The 16023-nt window shown below is 45.5% G+C and overlaps 1 protein-coding gene across 7 annotated transcripts in view; it reads right to left on the bottom strand.

Annotated features, from left to right (window-relative positions):
• Positions 1 to 16023, bottom strand: part of IQSEC3 (IQ motif and Sec7 domain ArfGEF 3) — a 246079-nt gene that overhangs the window by 164475 nt on the left and 65581 nt on the right. Inside the window, exon 1 of one of the 7 annotated variants that reach the window (XM_053255103.1) lies at positions 1791 to 1923. The exons of the other annotated variants lie outside the window; for them this stretch is intronic. Within the exon in view, the coding sequence (XP_053111078.1) occupies positions 1791 to 1825 (35 nt within the window). The 5' untranslated portion in view covers positions 1826 to 1923. Of the gene's footprint in view, positions 1 to 1790; positions 1924 to 16023 lie in introns of those variants that run through there. 7 annotated transcript variants of the gene reach the window in all.

The raw sequence follows: 16023 nt of genomic DNA, 5'->3' as shown, positions 1-16023 counted from the left end.
AGAGAGAGAGAGAGAGAGAGACTGACCCTTGGCACCAATGAAGCTTTGAATGAAATAACTGTGGTCAAGGGGGCATTATGAAGGAGAAATTACGGAGCCTCTTTTGCTCTCCCTCTCGGAGCATAGGTCTGAGAAGGAAGATTGTTACTATGCTTCCACAAAGCTAGAGTCACTTTCGGTCACTTCCAGTTGCAAGCATCCCATATCCAGGGGGAAGATACTTAAGCATTCAGTCGGTTTCAGGAAGACTCCGTGACAAACAGACTGTGGCAGGTTTTCATTAGCATCATCGTTTTGTCTTGCTGCAGATGAAATAGAGCTTGCTTAATCATGTTTAATATGCTATGGAGACTAAATACTCCTTCTCCAAGGTGAGCAGGAAGGTTGGGACTCTTCTGTCTAGCCTGGTCAGTCAGGCTTGGGCTTTCTATGTCCTTTTCCTTTAACAGGGGAAGCAGCGGGGAATTCCATGCCTGCCAACAAACCTGGATTTCCCGTCTTTAAAGTACCTTTACACCTGACCATCCAAACAGCAAAAGTACTGCTCATATGAGCGTTACTGGGGGGAATTAAACAACTGCTGTTCTCTCTTATTTATTGGGGGTGAGAGGAGTAGCCCCTTACCATCATGCCAAATTGGATGATTTCTCTATTAGACTTTCAGCTTTTGAGTGTTCAGACTGAAATTGCATTATACTGGTCCAGATAAACATCTCACAGTCTTATGAAACTGCTTGCCAGGGGGTTAAAGAAGCAGATACAATAGACTGTGTGGCAAAAGCCTAATTTCATGATTGATGGGGGAAGATCACCCCCATCTGCAACAACAAAAGGCCAGTTTTCAGTGGGGTTTTCCCTTTCAGTTTAGTTTTTCTTCAAGAGAGACACTGTATACATTTCTATGAGAGAGCAAGGCAATTTGAGGAGGGAGGGAAACAATTCTATGGGAAGAGACTGGTTGGAGTAGATATGATTCGTTGATGTTTTGTGTAAATATTTTCAATGGCTCTCTCTAGTGTGTCCGTTATGATAGCTGCATAAAAACCTCCATGTTTAGAGGCAGTATATCTGAATACCAGTTGCTGGGGCAACATCAGGGGAGGGACATTGTTTTCATGTCCCGCTTGTGGGCTTCCTGGAGACATACAACTGCCCATTGTGAGGAAAACGGTGCTAAGCTGGACTCAATAAGACTTTTGGTCTAACTCAGCAGAATTCCTTTTACATAGGAAGCTGCCTTATAGCAGGTCAGACTACTGCTTCATCTAGCTCAGTATTGTCTACACTGACTGGCAGCAGCTCTCCAAGGTTTCAGGCATTTACCTGGAGATGTCAGGGATTGAACCTGGGACCTCCTGCATGTACAGCAGATGCTCTCCAACTGAGATACCATATCTGGGAACCCAAATTTGAGAACCACGGCTACACAGTATAAACCCTTTTCCTCTTTCCTTTTTTAACTTCTGTGCAATCTGGAGTTTTGTCTCTGTGCCTGTATCGACATTCTGGTTTGAATGTTATTAGACATTAGATATTGTTATATGCCCTAGTAGCTCCATTTTGTTTTAATTTCAACATAATAAAGAAGAACCAATATAAGTACTGTTCTTCTCACCCCATCAGATCATAAAAGTATTGCCTCCAGGCCAAGAGCTCCCAAAGGATATCTGTGCTGGTACAAATCGATTGAGCAGTTTCAGATTCTTTTGACAGACAGTTCATTGGCTACAAAGAGATAACACTTATATTGGAAGTGCCTCTGGGGAGAAAGAGAATCTGTAAGGACCAACCTAATAGGAGCAGGTTCCATTTGCCTATTCAGCATTTTTTAAAATATGGGACATCATGAAGATGAAACATTCTGTTATGTGCCGCTTGGGTGCTCAGATATGCAGGATGCCTTTGATTTTTAGCCTACTTTCCTTATGAGATCACCCAGCATTCTGTGTGTGTGTGTCTGTCTGTCCACCACTGTCAACTTCACAATGCCTGAACCAATATGAACCAATCGGGTACAGTTGTAGGGACACCTCAATGACATCATTTGTGGTGATGTCATCCACCCCGATTCAAGATGGTGGACATATAAACATTTATTATTATTATTATTATTATTATTATTATTATTATTATTATTTCGATTTCCCTTCCAAAAATAGCTCAGGGCGGTTTACAAAGAGAAATAACAAATAAATAAGATGGCTCCCTGTCCCCAAAGGGCTCACATTCTAAAACAAAACATAAGATAGACACCAGCAACAGTCACTAGAAGCTGGGGGTGGATTGGGCCAGTTACTCTTCCCCTGCTAAATAAAGAGATTCACCACGGTAAAAGGTGCCTCTTTGCCCAGTTAGCAGGGGCAAAGGTGCAAGTGGGCTAACTTGTGTACCATCTAACCAATCTGAACCAAATTTGGTACAGTAGTTGTGAGTGACACATAGGGACACCTACACTGTGTAGTTTGCAATGATGTCATCCACCCCGATCCAAGATGGCGGACATATGAACCTTTGAGGTGCTAGTGGGCTAACTTGTGGACCACCTAACCGAGTTGAACCAAATTTGCTACAGCTATAGGGCAACATATACAATACGGCTATAGGGCTACATATACAACACAGCAATAGATGTCACCCACCCCAAACTACATACCTCAGTGGTGTAGTTTGTGATGATGTCATCTACCCCGATTCAAAATGGCAGATGCATGAATGTTTGAGGCACAAGTGGGCTAACTTGTGGACTGTCTAACCAAATTGGACCAAATTTGGTACAGTTGTAGTGAGTGACACACAGGGAGACCTCAACGGCATAGCCTGTAATGATGTCATCCACCCTGATTCAAGATGGCAGCCACTTGAGAGTTTGAGGTGCAAGTGTGAACCGATTTGGACCAAATTTGGTACAGTTGTAGGGAAACATAGGGACACCTCAAATGCATAGTTTGTGATGATGTCATCCACCCCAATTCAAGATAGTGGATGCATGAATGTTTGAGGCATGTGGACTAACTTATGAATTGCCTAACCGATTTGGACCAAATTTAGTCCAGTTGTAGGGAAGTGAAAAGGAAATATGCAGATTAGTTCTTACTAGAACAACCTGTTTTATTTATAATATGTGCAGAAGAACCTCACCCCTGGCCCTGGAGGATAATGGTGTCAGGGTCAAGTCAGAAGCAGCTTCCTCAAAGCAGTGTAGCGTCTGAGGCTATAGCATAGGAACATAGGAAGTTGCTTTATACCGAGTGCAACCACTGGCCCATCCAGAATGGAATTGCCTACACTGACTAGCAGCAGCTCTCCAAGGTATCAGGTAGGAGTCTTTCCCAACCCTACCTGGAGATGCCAGAGATTGAACCTGGGACCTTTTGCAGGCAAAGCAGATGCTCTACCACTGAGCTACAGCCCCATTTCCAATCCCCTGGTGAAGACCAGGAGGATCCAGCAGGTGATCAGAAATTAAGGAGCAGGAGAGAAGGAAGATGTCAGAGTGAAAGCCAGGGGTTGGGAACCAAGCAGGCTGAAGAGGATCATGCAGCAAGCTATAAGTCAGAGGTGAAGCCAAGGTTCAAGTTAGATAAACAAACCAGAAGCCAGGGGTCAAGCCATAAGCTGGAAGTACAGAACAGTGTCCAGGGTCAAGCTAGGCTGACAAACCAGAAGCCAGGAATCAGGAACATAGCCAAAGGTCATAGATGTCAAGCAGTTTGAGCCAGAGAAAACCAGCCACAGCACAGCAGAACCAAAGAGACCTTGAAAGTGAGGCAAGGCTTGCTTCAAACTGGATGCCACTTATGCCCTTCCTGCAGGAAGGAGAGCCAACAGCTGATCCCACAGGGCACGGTTTGCCAAGGCCTGGAGACTCAAAAGTCTGCTGCAGTGCAAAAGTCTGCCACAAGGGGCAACAACATGAAGAACCTCCATGCAGGTAGAACTTGACCATTGGGCTGCAAGCCCCAACTTGATGGAGCCCAGCCAACCAGGAAGGGGACAGAGAGCTCTATCAGGGCAAAGCAGATCATGCCATCTCCAGGCATCTTGCCATTTTCACAGTGATATAAGATAATGATAGGAGAGGAGCTGTTGGCCCATTACCATGGCAATGGAGATATGGTGCCTATATGAAAGAAACCCAGGGGGTCTCATGGAGGTCAGAGATCCACAAGGAATCTGTGCAACCTGCAAGGAAAGTAATTACGGCTGCTGCAGGACAGGCCTGGGAGATTCTTGGGAGGAGGAGAGCTGGTCTTATGGTAGCAAGCATGAATTGTCCACTTTGCTAAGCAGGGTCTGCCCTGGTTTGCATTTGAATGGGAGACTACATGTGTGAGCACTGTAAGATATTCCCCTTGGGAGATGGGGCTGCTCTGGGAAGAGCATCTGCATGCAGAAGGTTCCATGTTCCCTCCCTGGCATCTCTAAGATAGGGCTGAGGGAGATTCCTGCCTGCAACCTTGAAGAAGCTGCTGCCAGTCTGTGAAGACAATACTGAGCTAGACTGACCAATGGTCTGACTCGGTAGAAGGCAGCTTCTATGTTCCTACCACTTGAAAATACCACAATGTATTTGGCCACACACAGAGCCCACTAGTTTCCATTCTTCTCACAAATATGCACATACAGAACATACTTATTTTATTTTATTTTAAAGCCTTATTTCTCCCTTTCTCATAATATAAACATTTCTGGAATATGTCCTTGGGCTGCAATCCTATGCACACAACAGTTACTTGGGAGCAAGCCCCAATGAGTTCATTAAGGCTTTACTTATGTTATTTTATTGTTTAATAATAAATAACATTATTTTATTTTATTGGAATAAACCATATAGAATTGGCTGCAGTTCTATGGAGCATTTACTTGAGATAATCCTTGATCATATTTGAAAATTAATCCATATAAATCACAAACTTGTCCAAATAAGGTACACTGAAGACCTCTCCCTTTCAGTACTACTACCACTCACACCCCCTCCCCCGCAAAAGATACCACACAAAACAAACAACCAGCAGCAAACAAAAACTGCCAGAAGGACTACAGAGTGTGATGCTACTTGACTATTTTGGATTGGCCTTGTTTCCAAGCTGTGCCTGCTAGGCTGCCTATGAACAGAAGGCAATAATCTGAGAATTCTTAAAAAATAAAAACCAAGTATTTCTGCATTAAAGACACACACATTTCATACAGGATAACTCTGAAATTGCCCAGTAAGTAACTTCCGTTTAAATGCCTTGTTTTATTTGGAAGCTATAACCCCTTCCCTCTCCTTCACCTTCAAGAGAGGTGAGAGAGAAAGAGAAAGATAGAGGAACTGGCAAAGGGCTTTGCTTAAAGTCCCAGAACAAGAGCGAAGGGGTCAGGGAGTGCTTGCTTGTTAGTAAAAGAACTACCCAGAGGAAGTGCCAGTCCACTATTATCTCTTCTTTCCCGCTCATTCTCTAGATTTCTGAACGTTGCCAAGATTTGCTAGTGGCATTTTTAAAAGGGGGGTGGAGAGATCTCTAAGCAAATGCTGGAGAAATCCAAGGCCGCTTCGTTGGGGTGATGAGTGAGGAGAAAAGGGTTGGCGAAAGGGAGGGTGGAGAAAAGTAGGCAGGGCTCCTACTTTCTGTACTCCATTTCTTTGCAGACTGAGTGCTCCGATTTTACACACAGATCTCTAGGGAGTCTGCTCAGCCTCTCTAGAAGGACCCTGGGAAATCAGATGGCTTGGCTATTCATCAGAATAGGTGCCTGTAAACTATTCTGATTGGTTGGGGGCATGGCTAGCCCCTGCCCATGCATACAGGGCTGTGAAAAGAAAAGAAAGGCAGGCCTGATTGGGGCTGGGGCACTAAGTATACAATTTGGGCAGTGAGGCGTATCTAGGGAAAATAGAGCCTAGGGCAAGCACTGAAATTGTGCCCCCTGTCCAAACATCCTACACCCATCTTTCAGATAAGATAGCTCAAAAATACAAGTCAAGCTTGTTAATCTTTTAATATTTCAAAAAATATTTAGCAGTGGACATAGCCAGACCAAAAAATGCTGGGAAACTACAAATTTCAGTATGCTGGGGCTCATGACATACCCAAATACTATGTGGAGGTATACTTGGAAAACTAAACAGAAGTGCCTGTCTAATTCTCTACTATATATACATTGTAGCATCACTATTACATAAATTTTAAAAATCAATGGAGAATTTGACTTTTCCCAGATACTCTGAAAATAATTAAAGGATATGCAGAGTAAACTGTGTCACTGCTTGGAATATATTCTAGTATTTCAGAAAGACAGTTAAAATGAGAGAAAGAGAGCAAGAAACTCCCAGTGGCCTTAATACTAAACATTTCACACTGATTCAAATACAAACTCACCATTAATAGCCATATTATTAAGACATCACATTTAACTCACTTATCACAAGAAGCAAAGTAAGAACAAATGAATACAATCCTAGCTCATAAGCTTCAGCTCAGTATTCATAAGCCCTGATTCTCTGTACATAGTGCCAAACTGAATATGTGCACAGTGACTTATATTATATTAATTTTAAAAAAAAATTACCTGTAGCCCTTTTGGGGGGCTTCCTAAAGGCCGTGGGGGGTGTCTGCAAAGGTTCCCCCTCCTCCTGCCGGCCTCTTAATTCACTGCCGCAGCCCGTCCCGGACTGATTTTCGGGTCTGTTCGAGCCTGCAAAGATCGGCATGGAGGCCATTTTGGAGGCCGCCACACATGCTCAAATGGCCTCTGTGAGGCCTGGAAAGGCCTAGGGCCTCACAGGGACCATTTGAGCATGTGTGGTGGCCATTTTTAAAAAAATTTTTTTTAAATGACCACCGAAAACAAAATGGCCACCACGCAGGCTCAAATGGCCTCTGAGAGGCCTGGCATGGCCTAGGGTATCACAGAGGCCATTTGGCATTTTGGCCATTTTGTTTTGGGCAGCCATTTTTTAAAAAAATGGCACCCCCCTTCAAGTGGTGCCCGGGGCATGTGCCCTGTCTGCCCTACCATAGATACGCCCCTGCTAGCCCTTCCCATGCTTACAGGGCAGGGAGAAGAAAAGAAAAGCAGACCTGATTGGTGCTGGGGCACTAAGTTTGCAATTTGGGCAGTGACTGTACGGTAATTACTTCATTTCAGGGCAACGGATCCCACTGAACACCCTAAGAGGGAGGAAATGGCTTTATAAAGGAATTTAGAAAAAAGACCAACAGCCAGGGCCATCTACTGGCAAGCAGTGGAAGTGCAAGGGCAATATTCAAGCAAGAGAGACACACAGAGAGAAAGACAAGAGAGGAAGAGATGGTATGTTTGGTGAGAGAACGGGGGCTGGCAAGGAGGGGGGAAACACCCCCTCTCCCCCAAATGAGGAGCCTCCATTGTCCTAGTCTAGATGCCATGGTTAAATTTCTAGGTGCTGTGGTTCCCTGGCACCTAGGATATGTCAAGCCCTATTCTGACAGTGCCTACTCTGGTTAGCATCTTCCCAGACCTACAACCCAAGGTCTTTTTAATAGAAGATACTAGGGACAAAATTTGGGACTCTCTGAATGACAAGCATGTCCTCTACCACTGAGCATGTTTAGAGTGTCCCTCATTCTCTGCTGGCTTAGAGAAGGAATTAGAGAGCACCAGCACCTCATATTAAAAAATGAACTGCTGCCTTTCACCAGTATCAGCACAGACAACTTCGTTTTCTCATTCACCAGAACTGGCTTGATACTCCTTGAATAATTTATAGAAGTAATTTTATGCTTTATTATTAGCACAGCTACACAGCTGGATGAAGCATCCAGTGAATGTTACCATGGACAGTACCTAATGATTCCTGCAATATTTCTCCAATAAATTACTTGGGCACTTTGTGTAGATTATTCATCCAGCTCTGTTTAATTGGGAAAAGTCACAGCCTATTTTACTAGTTCATAGTTGCACTGTACATTTATAACTGGGCCAGATAGTCCTAAAAAAACAATTCCTTTGGACTACAGGCTCCATGCAGAAGTCACCATGCACAAAAGTGCACCACGCAGAAGGAAATATGTCACACATCACATCTGCATTAAGTACAAATGAACATTCATCAAGACAGACTGACAATTCCTCCTGCATCACCAGGGCGCTTTCCAGTTTAGCCACTCAACAGCAGCAAAATGCCTCCATTCAGGCAAGTCGCATTCAAAGCATAAACAGCAGGGGGAGCAGTCTCGCAGAAACTAACAACCTGGAAAAAACTGTAACTTCCTTACTCCGTATATCCTAGCTCTATATTGCAGTGATTAAATTCAAAACAAGGCACTGGAAATGTGAACGGCACCCTGCTGTCTGTATAGGGACTGCGGTGTCACAACGCAGGAAGTGTGGAAGCACACTTCTAAGATACGGCGTGACCCCATTGCAGGGTCTAATCTGGAAAGTGCCCAGCTGGGCCAGTTTCTGTGCACCACACTTTGCATACATCGAAACAGATTTGCAGATATTTGCAAATCTGGACTGACTGCAGCCAGTCCAGACAAGATTCTTTTGCCACCTGCAAACTCTGCAGGTTCCCCTTGCAGAAAGTAGAGACCCAGATCCATTCTGGTTTCCACTCACAACAGGGATCCTGTAGGCCAGGGGTGTTCCCAACCACTGGGACTCCAGATGTTGCTGAACTACAATTCCCATCATTCCCAGCCACAATAAACTGTAGCTGGGGATGACAGGAGTTGTTGTAGCAATATCTGGAGTTGGGAACCCCTACTGTAGGGGGCTGTATGTTTGTGGATCAGCTGTTCTGGCTGCCCATAATCCCTATTACATACAGAACACGACTGCACATGTAATGACTGGAAAGTTCCCCAAGGGAGCCGCTATCAATCCCCTTTTTAAGACCCTGATTCTGGTTATCTGCTAAAAGGTGGTTTTATTGCTGGGCAGTGTGAGACAGCAGCTATTGGGCAACCGGAAGAAGACAGAGGACCAGGTTAGTACTCCATTTCTTAGCTCCTTAAAATATACAACAGCCTGGTCAGGTAATGGACTGCACCTACATAGGTAGCTGCCTTTACACGGAGTCAGACCACTGGTCCATCTAGATCTATATTGTCTACACCAGGCCTGCACAATTTAAGGCCCAGGGGCCAGATCCGGCCCACAGGGACTTTTTTGCTGGCCCCCAAAAAGGAATATCCTGCAGCAAGAGCAGGAGCCATGAAAGAGCTCTTGGCCTTTCAAACTGAGCGGCAGCAGCTCAATGCAGCTGGCCGCTTGAGACCAGATGTCCCCTACCACCACCACCACCCCGAATAAAGCCTACTGACACCAACCCTCTGCCCTCTCACTTTTATTAATATTTTAAATTTTAGTGTAGTAATTAACGTGCATTAAATTGACCTTGGCCCCATGTAGCAAGTCATGGTTGGTTCCGGCCCACTGGGGCATTTGAGTTGTGCACCCCTGGTCTACACGGACTGGCAATGGCTCTTCAGGGTTCCAGGTAGGAGTCTTTCCCAGTCCTTCCTGGACATGCCAGAGACTGAACCTGGGACCTTCTGCATGCAGAGCAGATGCTCTGCCACTAAGTTATGGCCAGAAAGAGGCAGCCCACCTTTTAAGGGCCATGGGTTGCAATGATTTATCAATGTATACACCAGTAGGTCTAAAGTTTCCCCTGCTAACTGGGCAAAGAGGCACCTTTTACCGTGGTGATTCTCTTTATTTAGCAGGGGGAGAGTAATGTGCTTTTTTTAGAATGTGAGCCCTTTGGGGACAGGGAGCCATCTTATTTATTTATTATTTCTCTGTGTAAACCACCATGAGCCATTTTTGGAAGGGTGGTATCGAAATTGAATTATTATTATTATTATTATTATTATTAATAAAGAACTTGTGGCCCACCAAACCAGATGCCGCTTACCAGCCTTCTGTGGTGACTTGTGAGGTGCTGGACAATCTTCCTTCTCTCTTCCCAAGCAAAACAACCCCCCACAACCCCTGTGGAATAGTCATGCATGGCTGGCGGGCTGCATTTGGGGTCACAAGCTGTTACTGGTTGACACTGTGCAACACTCCCACTGCCTTGCAATGGGCATGTGCATGCAATTGCACAAGAGCACTCCCGCACAGGGTGCAAGGACTGAGCAAACACAGTCGCGTGACGGACCTCCATTGTTTTCAAAGGCCATCCATCGCTCAACAGTATTTAATTCTTGCATTTTGCACAAAAAGCGTGCTTGTGCAACTTTTGTACCTGGGCGAGTCAGGAGTGGCAGAAAGCATACCGTTGGAACAGACCAAGCTGAAGTCACAAAAAAAGCCAGAGGTGAGAGAAGCCAAGGATCAGTCCAGCAGGCAAAGCCAAGGGCAGAGTCAAACAAGCCAGGAGTCAGAAGCCGAGGAATCCAAAAGCAGCAGGGAACGGGGCCAAATACACCCACAACAAATTTGCTTCTATGAGAAGCAGAGGCCAACTGAGGCCTTAAGTAGCAGACGGGGTGCAGTCCCACCCAAGCCTGGAATGTCCCTGGTCTTAAAGGGCCTGTCTCCTCATTTCCAGGTGCTGGCCCAGTGGGGCTTGGTAGTTGCTGGTGGAGGTTCTGGTGCCTCTTGCGCATCTGAGGACAAGGGCAGGGGAGTGCTGAGAGGGACAGCAGGCACGGGAGGCACCATCGTGGGGTCAGGTCCAGGGCTAGCGGCTGCCTCCTCCACTGACTCCTCAGAGTCAGACCAGGTACCATGGGGCCAGGCTCGAGGTTCCTGCCCACAACGGTGTGCAGGTCCCATTACAATGCAGATGGGATGTGCAGTATGCCAACCACTAATCACATCTCCATCCCACCCTTCCTCCAAAGACCTTAGGGCCATGAACAAGGTTCTTCCCTCCTCCATCAACCAATGCTGGCCAGTTTGCCTGGTACAAAGCGACTTTTGTCTGGCAGAGATCTAGTTGGTGGGGACATTTTATCCCACTCTCCCCTCGCCACAAGGAGCTTGGGGGAGTATTTAAGGTTCTTTCCAGGGCCGACATCAGCACACAGCATCCCTGGGCAGCTGCTATGGCCCAAACATCCCTGGGCCTCCTGTCCTGACTCTTAGAAAGGACTGGGCCCACCCAACAACCATAGGGCTGCCAACTCTAACTATTCCCGTATTCCCACCTCTTCCTCCTCCACTGCCATTTCCCCCAATATTTCCCACAATGCCAAGTTATTACAATATCCAGGACTGCCTTCAGTAGTCACCTGCATTTCTGAAGACTCCAGGGCAACAACCAATAGCCATCAACGCCTCCTTCCCTTAGCTTGGTGGCAGCTGCGGCAGCAGACGCGGGAGAAAGATAAAAACCCAAATCCACCACCAAAAGGGATGGGGAGCTTGAGATAAGAACGGGTGCATTTGCCAAGGGCTGCCCTCAAACCTGGAGCTGGCCTTGGTTCTTCTGCCTGTTTTATCCTCCCAACAACCCTGTGAGGTAGGTTAGGCTAACAGAGAGTGACTGACCTAAAGTAAACTCAGTAGACTTCTAGGTCGTACGGCGATTTGAACCCAAAGTCTCCCTCGTACCTAGTCTGACCCTCTCACCACTACACCACACTGGCTCGCAGCTCTGCAGGCCTCCTCTAGACAGAGGCTGCAATCCTGAAGCCACTCTCCTTCTGTGGGATCTGGCACACAGGCTGTCTGCAGTGGGAGCAGGGATGGGAGGTGCTGGATACTAACCTAAGGGGAAGGACGGAAGTTGTCCACTCCATGAGAATGAGTACTTCCAGTGACTGTTGGTGGTTTGTATCTCATGTTTCTTTTTAGATTGTGAGCCCTTTGGGGACAGGGTTCCATCTTATTTGTTTCTTATTTCTTTGTGTAAACTGCCCTGAGCCATTTTTGGAAGGGCGGTACAGAAATCGAATGAATGAATGAATGAATGGAGAATGGCCTGGTGCACACCACAGCATATCTGAGGCAGCAATAATGCACTGGGCATGGAGGCAGCACAGCAGAGAAGGGCTATTCTAAGACTCCAAGGTGAGCCACTTTGCACTGCTTCTGGGAAGAGCAACTGCATGCAGAAGGTTCCAAGGTCCCTCCCTGGCAGCATCTCCAAGACAGGGCTGAGAGAGGCTCCTGCCTACAGCCTTGGAGAAGCCACTGCCAGTCTGGGTAGACAATACGGGGCTAGATGGGCCAAGGGTCTGGCTCAGTAAAAGGCAGCTTCCTATGTTCCTGCGCTTTGTGCATGGGGAGTACAGGACTGTGGCTGGCCCAAAGCTTTTGAACCTCAGCTTCCTGGGCTCACTTTAAGTGGCAAATCAAGCTCTCTCGTTTATTCATGAGCTCAATTGGATGCAGAGGATTACTGAGCAAAACACCTTCTCAGCTTTGAACACGGTCCAAATTAATTTTCCACATATGGGAGAGCTTCCTTCGAGAATCTAAGAAGTGGCAAAGCAATTGTTTGTTAGTTTCCATTTTTGTCCACATACGGTATTTACCTGAATCCAAAACTAGATTTTCCCCCCCATCAAATTCTTTGATGTTAGAAATTAGGGGGTCATCTTGAATTCAGGGTCCTCTTCTTTTGGGGTAAATATAGGTATGATCTGTATTTAACCACTACTTTGTAACAGGCTCGTATCTAATTCAGAGTCGTCTTTTATGCGGATAAATATAGTACCAATCCCTCCCAATAAGCAGGACTATATTTATTCTGGGGTTCCAGGCAAGCACCAAAGAAGGGACAGAAAGTGGTATTTGGGCTGGTTATGAGCTTTGGGGGCTCACAATGCTCACTTTAAAGAAGAGGTAAGAATTACAAGGACTCAACACTAATTTATAATCCAGATTAAATTCCAAGGCAAAGAAAAATTCCGGGATTACCCACCCAGTTCCTGCTACTCCACAAGGCCCTTCCCTCCCTTCCCTTTAAAGCGGTTCTTATCAATGGTGGCAGCAGTGCTCTGGCCACAGTGAGGTCCGATATACCAATGGCCTTCAGCCATTGTGGCAGGGGATGATGGGGGTCACAAAATCTAGGGACCCAAGGTTAGGAACCCTTGATGCATATTGGTTCCCCTGCATTTTATCTTCATAACCATGTGAAGACTGAAAGGGGCCTAAGTCGGCTTCGGCGGTGAGCAGGGGTTTCAATCTGGGTCTCCCAGAGACAAGCACTCTGTTGCTCTAACTTTCTTATTGCTAGCAGTGTGGGAGAGAGTGATTTTTTAGAGGCATGACTAGCCCTCCTTAAGCTTCTTCCATCCACGGATGGCAGGGGGAGCGTGCTGGCGGGCCACTTTTGCCATGCTGGCGCACTCCTTGACCAGGCTTGGGTTTGCACCCCCTTGTATGTTTGTCATTCAGGAATGGCGGATGCCTGAAGAGGTTTTCTGTTTCTTATGCTTCTTCTTCAAGGAAAAAGCTTGGTTGTGCTCGTGGGCACATGTAAGGTGGTATGAATCATGAGACAGTTCGGAGTGCCTTGCATCCTGTTTTTCACAACCAAGGAAAGCAAACAGCCACAGAGGTTGTTCTCACAACCGCGCAGGTCAGCGGGTGGGCGGACGAAGGCTTGATGAACTTACCTTCCCCCCAGATGACCGTGTTATCCTGTTGGGAGCATGAAACGTGCTCCCAGAAGAGCAGCACTGCATGCCTGCAGCACAGGGGGTTGGGGTGCATCATCCTGACCCCTGGAAATCCCACAATGCACTGCATGAGTGTGCAGTGCATTGTGGGAATCCTCCCCAGCGATGGCCGGGAGCCCATTCCTGTGCCAGCACTGGCTGGGAGCAGCCGACACTCGCACATGAGCAGTTAGCCCGAGTTAAGGGCACACTTGCACTCTTAACCTTGGCTAACCTGTAGGCTATGTAGGCGTGTTTGCCACCACAGTGCCACCCCCGCAGCTCCTGCTGGTTCTCACAGGCATCCAAGCCCAGGCTTCGCTGCCCTCGCCCGGTCTTGGCTGCTCGTGAGAACAGTCTCGCAGTCTTCTTTTGAGTCTGCAAGCGATCAAAAAAATGAAAATAATTGCAGTTACAGGGAAGGTTGGTGGACTGATGAAATACTGTGTTAAGTCACCCTGTAACTCCTTTTCTGTTCCCCAAATAACTTTTTGATTCATTCATTTAATTAGCTAGCTATATTTATAGCCCATATGGCTGCAGTGCTTGATCAATTAATTGGTTAGTTTAATTGATTTAAAAACCTTTTAGCTGACAAAAAGATGCCCCTGGTTCATTTAGCAACATATTTTAGAAATATATCATTGTTTAACTAAAGTGCTTATAAAAACTGTACATAGCATATGCCATCTTAACAGGCCTTGCCCTTTTTCTCTCGCATGGGAAAGAATGCCTCTTCCAATAGAATGCCTACTATGACAGGTGTATGTGCATCTTAAAACAAAAAGGTATGCTTCCTGCTTTAGAACAATTGTTTTCAACCATGTGCAACTTTAACAAAACCCATACGATTAATTGAGTAATTGCCCTCATAGCCTATTCTATCTAATGGGCTCAAGATATTTAATGAGAATTGTCTATTTCAAGGTTGCACAACTTTGGCCCTCCAGCTGATTTTGGACTACAACTCCCATCATCCCCAGCATTGTGGCCAATAGTCAGAGATGATGGGAGCTGTAGTCCAACATCTGCAGGAGGGCCAAAGTTGTGCAGCCATGATATGTCCTTTCTTCTACCCATGTAACTTGCGTTAACTGGAGCTGATATCCATGAACATTTATTTTTCCAATGGGCTCATGTATTCTGTGCTTAAAACTAAAAAGATTAAAAGTCTGCATCCAGACCAGCAAGTCCAAATTCTATTAGCAGTGTATAAATAATGCAGATTAAGCATTAATTTTCATAAATCTGCATAACTTGTTTGGGTTCTGCACACCATAGGAAAGGATAAAAGCGCTGTGAAACTCCATTCTGTGACAACTGGGAGACTTGTTCGGCCATCCACCCATCTTCTGAGATTTCACCAGCCACTGATTTAAAAAGATGGTTAAGATTTTCCTTTTCAGGAAGGCATTTGCTGTATTGTTGAATGGTTGAGCGCTTAAGGATATGGATGGGTTTTAAATGTGACTGGAACATTGAGTCGTATCGTTGGAAGATTGAACACTTATGGATGGTTGAACACTTATGGAAATGGACGTGCTTGAAATGCAACTAATCCCCTGCTGTTGTTTATGATGTTTTATGATTGTGAGTTTTAAATTAGGAAGTTTTAATATATGTGTTTTTTGGACAGAATGTTTTGAAATGATTTCTAAAAGCTTCTATGGGAGCCTTATTGGCCAGAGACAGAAAACATACAAACAAGGATAGTCTGAATAAATCTATATATGCTGCACCTATGCACCTACTGTTCAATTTGCATTGATATTTAGTAGTCTTGTGGCTTAGGCCAAACAAATAATTTGCTTATTTATAGTAAGTAATTGAATGAATAAATCAGAGACACATAAGGGCTAGAAGCGTCCAATAAAAAATAGAAGCTAATATTTTCAGGAAGCTGAATTTTGCCCTAGTGGTGGGTGACGCCCTCCAGAAGAATGTCAGACTGGCTTAGAAAATAAGATGAACTACTTTGCAAACAAAACAACAAAACACATACACACACACACACACTTAAAAACTGTTGGGACGTTGCCACTGCAATGTCAGTAGCTCTTGGGAAAACTACATTTCCCAACAGCTTAAACAACACCAGATGCCAGCTGGAGCAGAGAGAATGGGAGACACAAACAACCCCTGATATGCACCATACCAGCCACTTTGGAGGAAGAGGAGGATAAAAATGTATTAAATGATGCGTATAGAACTCTAAGAACTCACAAGTTGACTCTTGGCTTTTGCATGAGTAAGAAGTAGCTTCTGGATTTTAACAACAAAAAATATTTATATGCCGCTTTTCAACCAATATTTCCAAAGCAGTTTACATAGAGTGACAAATAAGTAAAGATGGATCCCTGTCCCCAAAGAGCTCACAATCTAAAAAGAAACATAAGATAGATGCCAGCAACAGTCACTGGAGGTACTGTGC

This window comes from Hemicordylus capensis, chromosome 5 (assembly GCF_027244095.1).
Source record: "Hemicordylus capensis ecotype Gifberg chromosome 5, rHemCap1.1.pri, whole genome shotgun sequence".
In the NCBI taxonomy this organism is placed as follows: Eukaryota; Metazoa; Chordata; class Lepidosauria; order Squamata; family Cordylidae; genus Hemicordylus; species Hemicordylus capensis.
Note: the sequence above shows the minus strand (reverse complement) of the source record. Positions and strands in the feature narration are given on the sequence as shown.